The sequence below is a fragment of the Chrysochloris asiatica genome, unplaced genomic scaffold (genome assembly GCF_000296735.1).
Source record: "Chrysochloris asiatica unplaced genomic scaffold, ChrAsi1.0 scaffold00128, whole genome shotgun sequence".
Taxonomy (NCBI): Eukaryota; Metazoa; Chordata; class Mammalia; order Afrosoricida; family Chrysochloridae; genus Chrysochloris; species Chrysochloris asiatica.
Window position 1 is genome coordinate 1,971,712 of NW_006408646.1, and position 16,249 is coordinate 1,987,960.

Consider the following 16,249-nt stretch of genomic DNA (forward strand, 5'->3'; position numbering starts at 1 on the left):
TGAATATATAAAAGCTCCCTTCCCATATTCTTCTAGATATGGATATTTAGTTTGTTTCCATGCCAAAGTAATAACCAGCAACTCATAGATACCTCTGTGCGTTCTCCTGGACCAGGCTTCCCAAGTCACCCAGATTCTGAAGAGCTTACCAATGATAGTTCAAACACCTTGTAGAATTGAGGGTGGGGTGGAGGGCACATTTCCAGATGCCACCATTCTAACTATCACATGACAGAAAGATGTAGCAGAAGGAAGACAGGCTTGGCAATGAGAAGCCCTCAGAGTGGTGGGAGAAGTACAGGCTTGGAGTTCGGAGCCCTGGATGTAAATTTCAGGCCAACCCAATGTGTATCCAAAGTCTCAAGTATGAGCATGGCCTTTGGCACAATACTTGTATCTCTATGACTTTAAGTACAGAATAATGTGGCCATAACAACAGAACATTCCTAGCAGCAATGCCTGATAAAAGTCAATAAAACCAGAAATAACCTAAGTGCCCAACAATGTTGTTTTTAGGTGCTGTCGAGTCATTTCTGACTCATAGCAACACGATGCACAACAGAACAAAACACTGCCTGGTCCTGGGCCATCCTCACCAACTGTTATGTTTGAGCCCACTTTTGCAGTCACTGCGTCAATCCATTTCCTTAGGGGTCTTCCGCCTTTTCGCTGACCTTCCGTTTTTCCAAGCATGATGTCCTTCTCCAGGGATTAGGGCTTTCTGATAACATGTCCAATGCGTGTAAAGATGAAGTCTTGCCATCCTTGCTTCTAAAAGGCATTCTGGCTGTACTTCTTCCAACACAGACTTGCTTGTTCTTTTGGCAATTGGTGGTACATGCAACATTCTTCACCAACACCATAATTCAAGTGGATGAGTTCTTCTATTCTTCCGTATTCATTGTCCAGCTCTCATATGCATAGGAGGTTATTGAAAATACCATGATTTGGGTCAGGCGCACCTTAGTCCTTACACTGACATCTTTGCTTTTCAACACTTTAAAGAGGGCGTGTGCAGCAGATTTGCCCAATGCAATACATAGTTTGATTTCTAGACTGCTGCTTCCATGAGCACTGATTGTGGCTCTAAGTAAAATAAGTGCCCAACAATGTTGTTGTTAAGTGCCACTGAGTCAGTTCTCACTCACAGTGACCCTGTCAGGGTTTCCAAGGAGCAGTGGGTGGGTTTGAACCATCAACCTTGCAGCTTGGCAGTCCAGTACTTATCCTACAGTGCCACACCAGGACTCTGAAATAGTAAGCTAAATAAACAAGGTGATAACATACTGGAATAGTATGTTGTTGTGAAGTGCTGGAGAGTTGGTTCCAACTCATAGTGCCCCTGTATAGATTTCCGAGGAGTGGCTGGTAAGTTTGAAATGCCAACCTTTCAGTCCAGCGCATTAACCGACAGTGCCACATATAGCCATTCAATATGCTGTCACAGAGGTGTGCTGAATGCCATAGATAAAGTGAATTAGGGACATACATGCTATGTCCAATAGGACTCCATTTTTATCAATATGCCCTGACAAAGGACTAGTGGTGGTGTGCTTGTTCTGACTCATACAGACCACGCTGTACAGAGTTTTCGAGGCTGTAAATCTTTCCGGGAGCAGAAAGCCTCATCTTCGTCCAGCAGAGTGACTGGTAGATTTTGCACTACTGACCTTGTGGTTAACAGCCCAGCTCATAATCCACTATGCTATGATAAAGGACTTGTTGTGTGCTGTGGAGTGGGTTCTGACTCATAGCAACCCTATACAGGGTTTCTGAGGCTGTAAATCTTATGGGAGCAGAAAGCCTCATCTTTCTCCTGCGGAACAGCTGGTAGTTTCGAACTGCTGACCGGTTCGCAGCCTGATTCGTAACCACTACGCTCTATCAAAATACAGATGGTGGGATTATCAGTTGTATCTCCTTTAGTCTATTCTCCAATATTCTGTGACAAAGATATATCCTGTTGGTAATCTATTTTTTGACATGACAATATACAAAATCCCTGCTCTAGGATCAACAATATCTCATTCACTTAATCCAACTATATAGCATTCCAACTGCCTTTGAGTGGACCTTTTGGTTAGCTGCTCACTGTTTAACCAATGTACCACCAGGCTCCTTAGTATAGATATAATGTGATGACAAGAGTTCCTTATGTCTTTTAGTCTTGGTTCTTTGGAAAAACAGACTGAGAGATTTTCGTCTTTAGCCCAGAGGAGTTCCCTCTGCCCTAGTTTTCTAGCTTAGAGGGTTTGTTACTTTTGTCCAGGTTGACTGATGTTTCCTAAGCAAACTGTGAGCCGCTTGACTTTCTGTCAAGTTATAGGGTCCCTAAGGAGCCTGGTGGAGTTCTGGTGTGGCGCTGTGGACTAATGCGTCAGACTGCAAAGTCAGTTTGAACAGCAAGGTTGCTGGTTTAAGCGCACCAGTCGCTCCTCGGAAACCCTATACAAGATGGCTATGGGTCATAACCGACTTGACGGCATTTAACAACAAGTAAATGAAGTGTCTGCGGCCTCAGTAGAGGCAACTCGTCAGTTTAAGAAACTGACCACGTATTGCATACATTGTTGTTGTTGTTAAGTGCTGTTGAGTCGATAGCAACCCTGTATAGGGTTTCCAAAGAGCTGCTGGTGAGCTTGAATCGCCAACCTTGCAGTTCAACCGACTTTGGAGTCTGACGCATTAGCCCACAGCGCCACACCAGAAGTCTGTGGAAAAATTCTAAAGATTTCAATTTCATTTTTCCACGAACTTTTGGAAGCCCTCTGGTATATGCAGTCAGCCCCATCCATGGAGGGTCAGACAGAAAGGAACGGGAAGACAGTAAGCAGAAAGGCAGCAGAAAGAGGGAAAAGCAGAGAGGCGAGGCAAGAACCCGCCTACCTCTTAAGAGTTCAAGGGCTCTTAACACTGAAGGCATCTACAGGTCTGAAGGGGCCTAGTGGAAGAAGCTGTGGTGACAGGTGTCAATGGCAATAGGAGCCTGTCCTGAGGTGGCTGAGGGGAGATCTATCCTGAGGGGCCGAGGGGAGCCATACTCCACTGAGAAGAGTGCAGAGCTGGTCTGCACCGATCCTGATGCCATGCTGTACCCTGTTGCTTAATAGACCACTGAACTCTATGTATGGTCTGAGTTCCCTGTGGTCACTCTAGTGGATTACAGAATCCAGAAGAGAAGTGGGGAGTGACTTGGACGGGACAGTGTCAGGTGAAAGAGTTGGGGAGTCAAGGCATGTCTGACCTTCCCCTCCTGGGACTCAGCTCTGAGCCCATCTTGGTCATTATCCCCCCTGAAGTTCGCCAAGTTCTGATGCCATCTGACAGTTTGACAGTTTGACAGCTTACTTTGACATTCCTGCCACGAATCATACTGCCAGGGCAGAGGTGCTCTGAGCCCCCCCCCCCCCCCCGCCCCACACACACACACACTCTGCTCAGGGCCCAGAGAACTTGGAGATGGAGGCTGGCTGCTCCAGCCCTGGGAGAAAGGGTATTATGGAGCAAATTGTGCCCCACCCACCCAAAAGAATAGATGTTGGGATCCTATAGCCCCTATATTAACAACAACAACAACTCTGTTATGATCAGGTGGATTCTGACTCACGGCTACCCTGTGTGTGAAAGAACTGAGCACCCTAGGGTTTTCTTGGCTGTCATCTTTACAGAAGGAGATCACCAAGGACTTTCTTCCACAGAACTTCTGGGTGGGTTCAAATTGCCAACATTTAGATTAGCAACCAATCACAAACTACTCGTACCATCCACACTCCTTCTTAACCACCATACCTACAAATGTAATTATCTTATATCGAATGCAGTATAATCTAGTGGAACGTAATCCATCCAGTGTAGCGTGGATCTGAAGCCCAATTACTTCTGCTTTATGTAAAGAACAGAACTGACACAGGGTCATGCACACACGTGCACACACGTGCACACACACACAGAGGAAGACAGATGTCACGTGAGGACCATCTACAAGTCAATGGACCCAGGAATGCCTAAGACTATTAACAAAGAAGGATTTGAAGCCAACACCCTGGTTTGGACATTTCACCTTGGTAACTGTGAGGAAAGAAATGTCTATTTTTAAATATCATCCACTTGTGCTGGCCGCATGAAGGAATTGAGTCCAAGTGGGAGGGCCACCCTTGTGCTGGGCTTTCAAGGACACCCTGGACTGATCAGGGTGGATACTTGCGGGGACACAGTACTTAGCTATTACACCCTACATATGCTCTGGGTCTCGGGCGAGGAATGGGTCCCCACAGGATGGAGGCTGAGGGCAAGGGACAGAGGGAGGGAGAGACGGAAGAAGGTAGTGTCCAGAACCTGGAGAGCTTACAGGCACAGAGCACCTACTTTGGAATTTGAGAGATCGGGGTTCAAATCCCAGCAGCACACCTTGGCTAGCTGGGTGGACTTAGGTCAGGGGCTTCTCTCTGAGATCCAGATTTCTCATTTGCAAAACGGGGACAAGAAACGATTGCTGTGAGGAATAGAGGACATAGTGTTTGCCGGTAGTCACATAGCAGACAATGGTAATGGTAATTGTTGTTGTTAAGTGCCGTCGAGTCGGTTCCGACCCATAGCGACCCTGTACAGGGTTTCCAAGGGTGTAAATCTTTACGGGAGTAGAAAGCCTCATCTTTCTCCCGCGGAGCAGCTGGTAGTTTCGAACCGCTGACCTTGCAGTTCACAGCCCGAGTCGTAACCACTACGCTACCAGAGAATTAGGGTGGTGAATTATTCCAGTAACAGCAATATCAACCCTGAGATAATAGTAACAAGAGGAATTGTTGTTGTTGAGTGCCATCGAGTCAGTTCCGACCCATAGCGACCCTGTACAGGGTTTCCGAGGGTGTAAATCTTTACGGGAGTAGAAAGCCTCATCTTTCTCCCGCGGAGCAGCTGGTAGTTTCGAACCGCTGACCTTGCAGTTCACAGCCCGAGTCGTAACCACTACGCTACCAGAGAATTAGGGTGGTGAATTATTCCAGTAACAGCAATATCAACCCTGAGATAATAGCAACAAGAGGAATAGCAGTAGTCAAAACAGCAGCACCTACAATGTATTCGGTGGTGCAAAAGGTTGGTTGCCCACCAAAATGTTTGCAGGTTCAAGTCCAACCAGGGGTGCCTAGAAATCGCCTTCCAAAAAATCAGCCGTTGAGAACCGTGTGGGACACAGTTTCACTCTGACACACGTGAGGTCGTCATGAGTGGGTGTGGATTCAACAGCAACTGGTCAACTTGTGTTTGATGCTACAATTACCTAGGAGGTAGGTTGGTTACACCTCTGAGTTACTGATGAGAAGACAGACAAAGGCAAAGAAAAGGAAGTCGCTTGCCCCAGGGCATACGGAAGTGGTGTTGCTGGGATTCAAAGCCAGCCAGCCTATGCTATGAAACTGTTCTTACCACCACCTGCCTACAAAAGTAATAAAATCCAAAAGCCAAACGCATTGCCACTGAGGAGGGGTTTCTGTCCATCTTTACGGGAGCAGACTGCCTCATGTTCCTCCTGTGATATGGCTACTAGGTTCAAACCACCAGTCTTTCAGTTAGCAGCCAAGTGCTTACCCAATGTTTCAGCAGGGCTCCTGGTACCACTCCTAAGCCAGAACCAAACCCACTGCCCTTGAGTTGATTCTGACTCACAGTGACCCAAAAGGGCAGAGTAGCTCCACTGCATTTTCGAGGCTCTCAATCTGTAGGGAAGCAGACTGCATCATCTTTCTCCTGTGGTGCAGCTGGTGGGTTTGAACCGCCACCTTGAAGGGAGCAGCCCAGAGCACTGTTTGCTGATTCTCCCAGAAAAGACAGGTGTTCCCATTTTTCAGATACTGACCCTGAAGCTCAGAGAACAACAGCCACTGGTTCAATCCCATAGAGATAAGAGCTGGGTGATCAAGTTGGAGATTGAACTCTTAACCAGACCCCACACAGATCTGCATTGTTACTGAGGAGACGGAGGCTCAGAGAGGTACAGTAGCTTGCCCCTGGCCACACAGCCCGGGCAGGCGCCAGGCAGCAGCACTGGGGGCACCACTCACTTGGACAGGGAGACACCACCCGGCTTGCCGATGAGATCTTCATGGTGCAGCACAGCGTCGCTCCAGGCGATGCCCAGGAAGTTGAGGATGAGCTTAAGGGAACGCCGGGGGTGCAGCACCAGCTGCTCATAGTATACGGGCAGGCACTTGCTCCTGCCCACTTCCAGGCACTGGGCATACATCACCTCGATGGCCTTGTTCCACTTGGTGAGGCAGTCGCGGTAGCTGCTGAGGTCGAAGCCGGCGATGGTGACCTTGCGGGTGATCATGGAGTGGACGGAAGCCCGGCCGTCCCGCACCATCAGCAGGAACTTGGAGTTGGGGAAGAGGCGGGACAGGTAGACGGAGGACTTGAGCGTGAAGGGGTCCTTGTTGCATAGCACGCGGGCCGGCTCACCGTGCTTGGCGATCACCTCCAGGATGAAGGCCTGCATGGCGGCATCTAGCACCTCGTCCGTCACGCCCGCCTCGTCCAGACGCAGTTTCTCTCGGCCTGACTTGGACCAGGCCTGGCGCATGGCCAGCACGCGGGGGATAATGCGGGTCTCCTCGCCGCAGCGCACCTCGGGGTGAGCATCCAGCATGGCACGCATTAGCGTGGTGCCGCTGCGGGGCACGCCGCCCACGAAGATGAGCGGCATGGCCTTGCCGTAGCGGTACTCCACATGGTTCGTGCCCACCATCATCAGCTCCTCCTGCTCTGGCCTCATGGTCCGCCGGGGGCCCCGCGGGCCCGCCAGCACCTCCCGGCACTCCAGCACCTGCTGGCCCAGCTGGACCGCCAACACCAGGGCCAGGGCGCAGCCAGCTGCCAGCAGCAGCCTCCGCACCGACAGGCGCATGCTAGGCCGGGGGTGAGGCAGGCCCAGCTTGGGGGCCTGTTTCAGCAACTGCTCAGTGGGTGGCCGGCTGGGCTCACATCTGGGGAGAGAGAGACACACAAGGTCAAGCAGGCCTGTGGGCGAGTACAGCGTGGACGGTAGCAGCAGGGTCTCTGAACCAGAGAGCTCTGAGGCTGGGAGGGCTGGGGTTCAGATCCCATCTTGCCACTGCCCACTGGGAGGCCCTGGCTGGTGCCCCCCAGCTTCCTTGCCACCAAGTCGGTTCCAACTCAACGACCCTGTGTGTGCATCAGAGACCGGCTCCCTAGAGCTCCCAGGCTGTGATTCACTGCAGCCCCTACCAGCAGCCTTCCAGGGTTTTTGAGACTATAATCTTTAGAGCGCAGACTGCCTCTTCTTCCTCCTGTGGAGCTGCTGGTGGGTTTGAACCACCAAGCTTCCGATTACAGGTGAGTGTCTAACCCTTGTGTCACCAGCACCTTGTCCTTAAGAGCGTGAAAACAAACCACACCCCACAGCCATCAAGTCGATTCAGATTCACAGTGGCCCTGCAAGACAGCCTAGAACCACTCCTTAGAATTTCCGAAGCTGCCAGTCTTCACGGGAGAGGACAGCCTCATCTCTCTCCTATGGAGCGGCTGGTGGGTTCGAACCATCAGTCTTGAGGTTAGTAGTCCAATGCTTAACCCTCAGCACCCCCAGGGCTCCTTCCATTTTGAACAGTGGATGGGAAATAGTCAGATGAAGATGGGAGAGAAGGATGTTCCCAGCAAGGCCAACAAGACTCTAGTTCAGAGCTAGCCTGATTCACCCAAGCGCTAGGGCTCTCGGGGGTGGGGGGGCCCTTGTAGGAAATAAACAGCCAAGTCAGGCCAGGAGGTGGGGCGGGAACTGTGGCGGCCCTAGCACTTCCTGACCTGGCTCTTCGAGCTTCACTTCCCCCTCTTTGCCACAGTTTCCTCAGCAGAAAAAATGGGGTGGGGCCACTAGCCTCACAAGGCGGCAGTGAGGGCTCTGAGAAGCAAAGATAAGGCAGACAGGGATACTAGCTGGGGTCACTGGCCGAGGTCGCTCTGAGTATCAGTTAGCTGCCAAGGATGCTCCGCATGGAAACATGTCGAGGTGTCAATTGTGGTGACCTCATGTGTAAACATGTGCTCTAGAGGATTTCAATGTTTGAACCTTTTGAAAGCAGATAGCCAAGGCTTTCTTCTGAGGTGCCTCTGAGTGGATCCAAACCACTAACCTTTTGGTTAGTGGTCTAGTGCTTAATTGTTTAATTAAGAACCTGAGTTTGGAAAATATCATTCCAGGATGACTCTGGTGGGTTGGGGGTGGGGGGCCGGACAGTACACAAAGCCACCCAGAAACCCACGGATCCTTCAAGCACTCCCTGGAATTCTTCCTTAGGACAGAAAAACATCACACCAAAACCAAACCCAATTCCAACTCACAGCAACCCTACAGGAGAGAGCAGAACTGCCCCAGAGGGTTTCCAATACTGTCAAGTTTTATCAGAGCAGATAAAGTCTCATCTTTCTCCTGAGGAGATGGGTTTGAGTCACTGACTCTTTGGTTAGCAGCCCAATGTTTAACCCACAGCACCACCAGGGATCCTAGAATTCTATTGGTTATCAGCTCAGCATTGATGATCAATCACACTTTAAATAAAATTAGTGCATTCGGTCCGCCTGCCTGGCATGCAGGAGTGAGTTGGGGAATGGAGCTTTTGGGGAATGGAGGTGAGTGGGTTGAAGGAAACTGCTTCCAGGAAAGGGTGCATAGGACATGTGAGTGTGGACATATGTGTGTGGCTCTGTGGGAGGGGTCTATGAGCACGTGTGCATGTGTGTGTAGGTGTGTAGAAGGGCTGTGCAGAGAGGGGATGGATCTGAGGGTATGGACAAGACTGTGTCTGTGTGGATATGTGTGTGTATGTGCGTTGGGGTATGTGTGAGGACAGATGAAGGGGCTTCACAGAATTCATGGAAAAATTCCAAAACCTTTGAATTCCATTTTCCCATGAACTTTGTGAAGACCGCTTCTATGTGTGTGTATGTGTGTGTTGAAGTATGTGTGTCCATACATATGTGGGAGATTTGTGGGTGTGAGTCTGTATGGATGTGGATGTGTGTGTATTGTTAATAGAGGACTGAATTAAATTTTAACAAAATGACAGAAGGTTATTCTTACCATGATTTGCAAACTAGGGAAGCAGTGTCCACCCAAAGCTGAGACTGCCCCAGAAGAAAGAGGGTTTTGCGTAGACTTTCATAAGCCAAGTCAGTGCGGAAGCAGGTTATAAATAACCAGGCTCAGAACAAGAAGTTAGGGGATTGCTTTGGGAGCAGATTCATGTTTGATCAAGTGAACTAGGTATAGAACAAAACGTTATACCGCTCTCATGAGAGAGATTCATGTTTGATCAAGGCAACCCTTTTACATCTTTAAATGATTATCTTTGGGGGAAAGAACTACTTCTTCTACATGAAATAGTTTAATCACCTACCATCTGACAAGGTTCTGTGAAATGACTGTGGTGTTGAGGCCTAAGGTTAAGGCAGAGCACAGGATTATGGTTTGTGGACTCCCGCTTTCAGAGGTTCCAGTCAGCCTGAAATCAGAGATTTAATTCTGCTCTTAAGAAATGTCTGTGTGTGGGGGATATGTCGGTGTTCCTGTGTGTGTGCATATATGTGCATATGCATGAATGGGATGCATGTGTCTACATGCATATATGTCTGTGGGGGGATAGTACATGTCTGTGTTTCTGTTTGCATGAACGCACATGTGTATACACATGTGGGATTCTGTACATGTTTTGGAGTCCTGGTGTGGTGCTGTGGGCTAATGCGTCAGACTGCAAAGTCGTTTGAACTGCAAGGTCTGTGGTTCAAGCTCACCAGCTGCTGCTTGGAAACCCTATACAGGGTTGCTATGGGTTGGAATTGACTCAGCAGCACTTAACAACAACAACAAATATACATGTGGAGGAGTCCTGGTGTGGTGCTGTGGGTTAATGAGTCAGACTGCAAAGCCGTTTGAACTGCAAGGTTGGTGGTTCAAGCTCACCAGCTGCCCCTCAGAAACCCTATACAGGGCCGCTATGGGTCGGAACCGACTCTATGGCACTTAACAATAACAACATATACATGTGGAAAGGGCTCTGGTAGCACAGTGGTGACGAATCGGGCTGCAAACCGCTAGGGTCAGCAGTTTGAAACTACCAGCTGTTCCACCAGAGAAAGATGAGGCTTTCTGCTTTCAAAAAGATTAACAGCCTCGGAAACTCTATACAGGGTCGCTATGAGTCGGAACCGACTCCATGGCACATAACCACCACCATGTACATGTGGATGGTAACTGTGAGGTGTGTGCACACAAATGCATTTATGGGAGGTGTGTATTTGAGTGTGTAATGTGTCTCTGCATGTAACATGTGGGGTATGTGTGTGTCGGGGGGAGGTATGCATGCTGTGTTTGTAACATGTGAGAGGTATGTGTCTGTAAACGTATGGGAAATGTGTGCATGCATGTGTGGATGTGTGTGATGTATGCATTCATACATGTGTATGTAGGTGTGTGTAGGTGGTGGGCAATGTATGTCTGTAGGTGTGTGTGTGAGGTGTGCGTGTCTGTATGTGTACATGTGTGACTTCCTGGGAGAGGTTAAACAGAACAAGGAAATTGTTCTGAAATTACCAGTTTTGCCAACGGTGGGCCATGCATTTGATGAGAGTCCCTAGATGTCAAATGAAGTGCCTGGGTTGTGTGTTTTTGCAATTACTGAGCGCTTACTGGGTTACAGGGTTCCCATGCATGATCGGGGCCCTCACTACTCCCTCTGCAGTAGGAAAGCCTCACCCACCCGGCAGCTCAGAGAGATGCAGCAACCAGCCCAAGGTCACACAGCTTGGGAGGACAGGAGAATACAGCTCCAAGTGAGCTGGTCAGGTTTAAATTCTGCTTCTACCTGCTGGTGTTCTGCACAAGTGGTTTCACCTCTCTGAGTTTCTAGCTCCTCTAGAAAATGAGCTTAAGAGCTTTTCCTTAAGAAGCTACTGTGGATTTGAAGACCTTGTAGGTGAATAGTGGTAAGAATGCAAGGCCAAAGGGTTAGAACCTGAATTCATTCTGTGATCCAGGCACATCCCCTGCCCTCTCTAGACCGCAGCCTTGTCTACCCAATCACGCACAAAGTCTGACTTCCTGAGGGATCAGGAGGAGCAGAGAGCTGGCCTCTCCACACCGTGGGAACCCAGCTCTTTCTGGTACAGGATTTCCACCCTGCTGGGTAGACAGACAGGAGCGAGCTGGTTGGGGTCTTTGCTCAGCTGACAAAGACTCAGGGCATGGAGATGTCTGAGTCAGGCAGTCTCAAGAGGAACAGGGATTCCGCAGGGCACTTACCTCCCCTGGAAATGCTCATCTCTGAACTCCAGCCCTTGATCCTGTTCGCCAAGGCTGTCTGCTGTCAGACCCCTGCAGGGGCGAAAGATATGCTACATTAGAGTGGGAGCAGAGGGGTATCGCCCTGGGGTGCTGTCAACAGTTAATGCGACCGTTGCTAACAAAGACCACTCAGAGCCACCTCAGAGCACAGGCCTTGTGATACAACACCACACAATCAGCCCTTGAGAACCCGATGGAGTGCAGCTCCGGACACATGTAGGGATACATGTATGAATCTGAGTGGACTTGATGGCAACAGGTAAATCTAGATTTCAGCAGAATCTCTGGACTTAGGAGCCCTAGTGGCGTAGCAGGCTAGGCATTGGGCTGCTAACCTCAAGGTCAGTGGTTCAAATCCACCAGCTGCTCCACAGGAGACAGATGAGGCTGTCTGCTCCCATAAAGATTGACAGTCTCGGAAACTGTAGGGAAGAGTTCTCCTCTGCCTCATGGAGTCACTAGTAAGAATTGACTCGACAGCAGTAGGTTTAAGTTTTCCAAACTAAGAGGAACTAAGAAGAAAGAGCTGGCAATCTATGTCTGAAAATCAATCAGTGAAAACCTTATGGATCACAAAAGTCTGATGCAGAACTCATTGTGGGATGGTGCAGGGTGGGCCAGCATTTCTTCCAGTTGCGCCTGGGATTGCCAAATACAAGGAAGTGAGTACAATAAATCCCAGATGGAGAGGGTGCCCAGGTGTAACCACAGCAACCAGCCCCCTACTCCCCGCCCCTCTCAAGCTACAGGGGCATGGGCAGCGATGGGGCTGTCCTCTTGGGTTTCAGGAGCTGCTTGCAGAACAAAGAAAACCAATTAGGAACAGGGCACTTGAAGCTTTTCTAGAGGTGGGATGGCTTGGACCCAGCTGTACCCAGGCAGCTCTTGAAATGCCTGCCAGCCAGGCAGCTTCCACACCCCCGGGCCTGGCCCTTCCTCCTTCAAGAAACACATGCCCTTTGAAGGTGACGACATGGGGCTGCGGGACCCTGGGTAACTCTCAGCCTCCCGTACAACATGGATACAAGAGTCACAGGGCACAGTTTATATTTAAATGATAAAGCAAGCCGAAACTCACTGTACCGAGTCGATTCTGACTCTGACCCTAGGGGAAAGAGTACAACTGTTTCCGAAGGTTTGCAAAACTGTTGGTCTTTATGGGCGCACACAGCCTTATCCTTCTCCTGTGGAGTGGCTAGAAGGCTTGAACCACTGACCATTTAGTTAGCAGTTGAGCGCTTAACCACTGCACTACCAGGGCTCCTCAAAGACTAACCATAAGTACAGAATATAATTTCATTGTTGAAAGGTAAGAGGAATGAGGCAGATGACAAGTGCTGACATGGAATGATCACCAAGATACACTGTCAAGTGGATACAACCCAACTCTCACTGTGTCTGAGTGCACTGCGGCTCACTGTGACCCTGTAGGGTCGAGGAGAACTGCCCCATGAGGTTTCCCAGATGGTCAATCTTCATGGAAGCACAAGGCCTCATCTTTCTCTCTCAGAGCGTTTGAAATGCCAACTTTTTGGTTAGCAACTCAACACTTAACCCTCCGTGACACCTAACCCCTTACACATTAAACAGAAATAAAAGCTAAAATCCCATTCCTCAATTCCACTAGTTACATTTCACATGCCCAGGGGCCCCATGGCTTCTGTACTGGCCAGTGCAGAGCTAGAATGGGCAGGAAAACTGGTCCTCAGGCCAACACCGAGTCAGGGCCTGGCTTTGTATGGCTTTCAAAGCAAGAATGATTATGTACATTTTAGGCTTTGTCACAAAAAAGAATATATAACAAAGACCATATACTATAAGAGTGGGTTTCAAAAAGTTCATAGAAAAATGGAATTAAAAGATAATGGGCTCATGTAAACTATCATATAATTCACAATAAAACATTTAAAAAAAACAAAGATAATGGAGTTTTCCCATGAGTTTTTTTTTTTTTTTTTTAAATGTTTTATTGTGAATTATGTGATAGTTTACATGGGAGAACATTAGTTTTACATTCATTCTATCATATATCGTCTCATTGCCATGGTTACAATCTCCTCCATGCAATCCTTCCCCTGTACCCCCCAGGTCTTCAGCACACAGTCGCTCTCCCTCTCTGGATCTAAAGTCTCCAGCTGCTCCATAGCTCCATGTCATCATCTCTGCCTCCATTTAAGGCATCACTGCTTCTCTGGGTAGGGTCCCGCTCTCTGCTCTTCTCCCTTGATGGTCCTAGGGACCTCCGCTCCTAGACTGAAATCACTCCCCTCCTTGCTATAAAACATCCACCTTTACATTTCAGAACCTCACAAACAGTCCTGATAACAATTATTCACTATTGTATCACAAGAGACCCGTCTGCATTTCATTGCATCAGCCCCGCCTAGTCAGATTGAATGCTACTCACTGGAGATTCTACCTTCCTCCAGGCCCTCTGGATCTAGGTTCCCTCTTGAAAGCTTGTAAGCCAGTCACTTCTTGCCTTTGTAGCCCCCCACCCCCCATTTTGGGTAGCCAATGTCCAAGTTGCCCATCCCTGTCTACTCTGTGTATGGAGGGGGTGGGAATGATTCTTGCTGTTAGGACTTGTTCCCTCTTTTGAGCTACTGCTTCCATAGGTGTAGGTCAAGTTCATCAAATTGTATGAGAATACTTTTTTTTTTTTTCCTCTTCTTTTTACTTTTGGTTGAGCTCTGATCATCCAGTCACTGAAGCCAGGATAAGTGGGTATTATCTGCAAGTGTGGGTGTTCTTATGCATATGCCCTCTCTTCTTATCAGCTGGACGCTTCACTCTCCACTCTAGTCCTCTGTGGCTATGTCACTGACTCTGGGCCCAAGAGTCCCCAGGTCTTGCCACACTGCTGGCTAACCAGGTCTTCACTCAGGTTCACAGAAGTCTATTGAACGTTGTAGGGCTTAGCTCACTGCTTCCTTCCTGTTTTTCCCTCACTTCCCCTTATCGGTGTACAATCACAGCGTGTAATCCCATTGAGTCTTAGTCTTGGAAGGGGGTTTGCACTGAGGGGACCCGACCACTTGCCTTGATGTTTCCTGGGCAAGCAAGTTGCTTGTTCTTATAGTAACAGTCGGTCTGCCTATGTTGTTTTATATTTTTCCTGTAGGTCTTTCTTTCAAGAAGCATCTTCTGTTCTTCTAGCCACTCCAGGTTGGTCTGCTTGTCCTTTCAAGTGGGAATTTCCCATCTCTGGAGATCTGGATGTGGTTCAGGCTTCCACCTATAGTCTTATGTATTGCAGAGGCTCCACAGGAAGCCTCCTTCACTGGGCACGTTGTAGCCCCATTTTAGGTATTCCAATCAGTTATAGGCAGAAGACGGACTTACAAGCTTTCTATGGTGATGCTTTTTTGCTATTCCTTTCTCTCCCCCTCCAGTGTCTATTTTATAATATAATGCAAGGAAAACCAAGATTCAAAAGACAGCCAAGCATCTTAATATTATTCCCCCCTTTTCCACATTCCAACCATGGCTCGATCTCTGTATCCCAGAACCCTGTAGTTCCCAGGTTGTGCATATATCATTATTTACCTCTGTCTCACTTAGCCCATTGAGACCTGTCTAATTGTTCTCCCATCCCATGAGGTTTTTGAAGGCCCCTCACTTGTGTCTGGTCCTATGACCACTGAGTTAATTACGACTCAAAGCGACTAGACCTGCTCAAAGGACAGAATAGACCCGCCCACAGGGTTTCTGAAACTGTCAATCTTTACAGGAGCAGACAGCCTCATCTTTCTCCCATAGAGCAGCTAGTGGGTTTGAACCATAGACCTTGTGGTTAGAAGCACAATGCTAAACCTACAGTGCTACCAGGGCTCCATCGTTAAACGAGAACCTAATTTGAGGTGCAAACTTTCACCAAGAAATCAGTAAAACATTAAAAAAATTAACGTATATTTCCAAATCAAAGGGGAAAAAAAAGGGTTGGGGCCCCATCTGGGGCAACAGAGCTACACCTCATAGTGGTGACATTCTAATGGAAGCCTGCAGGTGAGAAGATTAGCACTAGGTAAGAAACATTTGGAAGAAAATGCCCATGGTGGCAGGGAGATGTTCAACTAGGCGCCAAAGAAGGAGGCGACCTTCACACGGAGACTCACTTGAACTTTCCACGTCAGCGTGGCTTCTCCAAGCTCAGCAAATCAAGAGGTGCCCAGGGAAAGAGTGGCTGGGGGGGAGGGGGAGCCAGGGGGCTGTTAGCATGAAGTGGGCCACAGCACTGATAGTGACATGGTACCCAAGGGGTACCCTGTGGCCACCAGCCCCAGCTCAGCCAGTAAGCCCTCACCTGGGATACCAAGTTCCAAACATTCCATCACCATGGCTATCACCCACCTTGTAGGGCTGCCCTGTCCACCCCAGGCCTCCCAGCAGAGTTACCGGAACCAGAGCCTTACAACCTGCTCTGGAGGGAAACCAGCTGGGCCGAGCTTGCAGGGAGGATGGGGGATATGGGGCTTCTGATACTGACTGGGCAGATGAGACGGTGGATGAGGGTGGAAAGGGCAGGCAGGCTGATACTCAGTCGTCAATATGAGGGGGGCTTCTAAAAGTTCTATTCTCCCATGAACTGTTTGAAGCCCCCTTGGATCACAGCACACTGACTGAGCACTTACTGTGTGCCAAGTACTGACAGACAACTTCACATGGTGTCCACCCTCCACCCAGACAACCTGAAAACACAAACTCAGACCCAACAGGACTGAGTACAACTGTCTCCTACAGTTGCCGAGACTGTAAATCTTTATAGGAGCACACAGCCTCAACTGTCTCCCAGGGACTAGTTGGTGGGTTTGAACCAACAACCTTGAGATTAGCAGCCCAATGTTTAAGCCACTGTGCCACCAGGGCTCATTCACAATGCCTGAGTGATAGGGA

The 16,249-nt window shown here is 48.9% G+C and overlaps 1 protein-coding gene across 1 annotated transcript in view; it reads right to left on the reverse strand.

The window, feature by feature from the left end:
* Window positions 1-11,389, reverse strand: part of LOC102817294 (protein-tyrosine sulfotransferase 2-like) — a 21,993-nt gene extending 10,604 nt beyond the window's left edge. The window contains exons 1-2 of the mRNA XM_006869191.1: window positions 11,312-11,389; window positions 6,060-6,980 (exon numbers count right to left, since the gene is read on the reverse strand). Coding sequence (XP_006869253.1) covers window positions 6,060-6,901 — 842 coding nt within the window. The 5' untranslated portion in view covers window positions 6,902-6,980; window positions 11,312-11,389. The remainder of the gene's footprint in view (window positions 1-6,059; window positions 6,981-11,311) is intronic.
* Window positions 11,390-16,249: the final 4,860 nt, after the last annotated feature.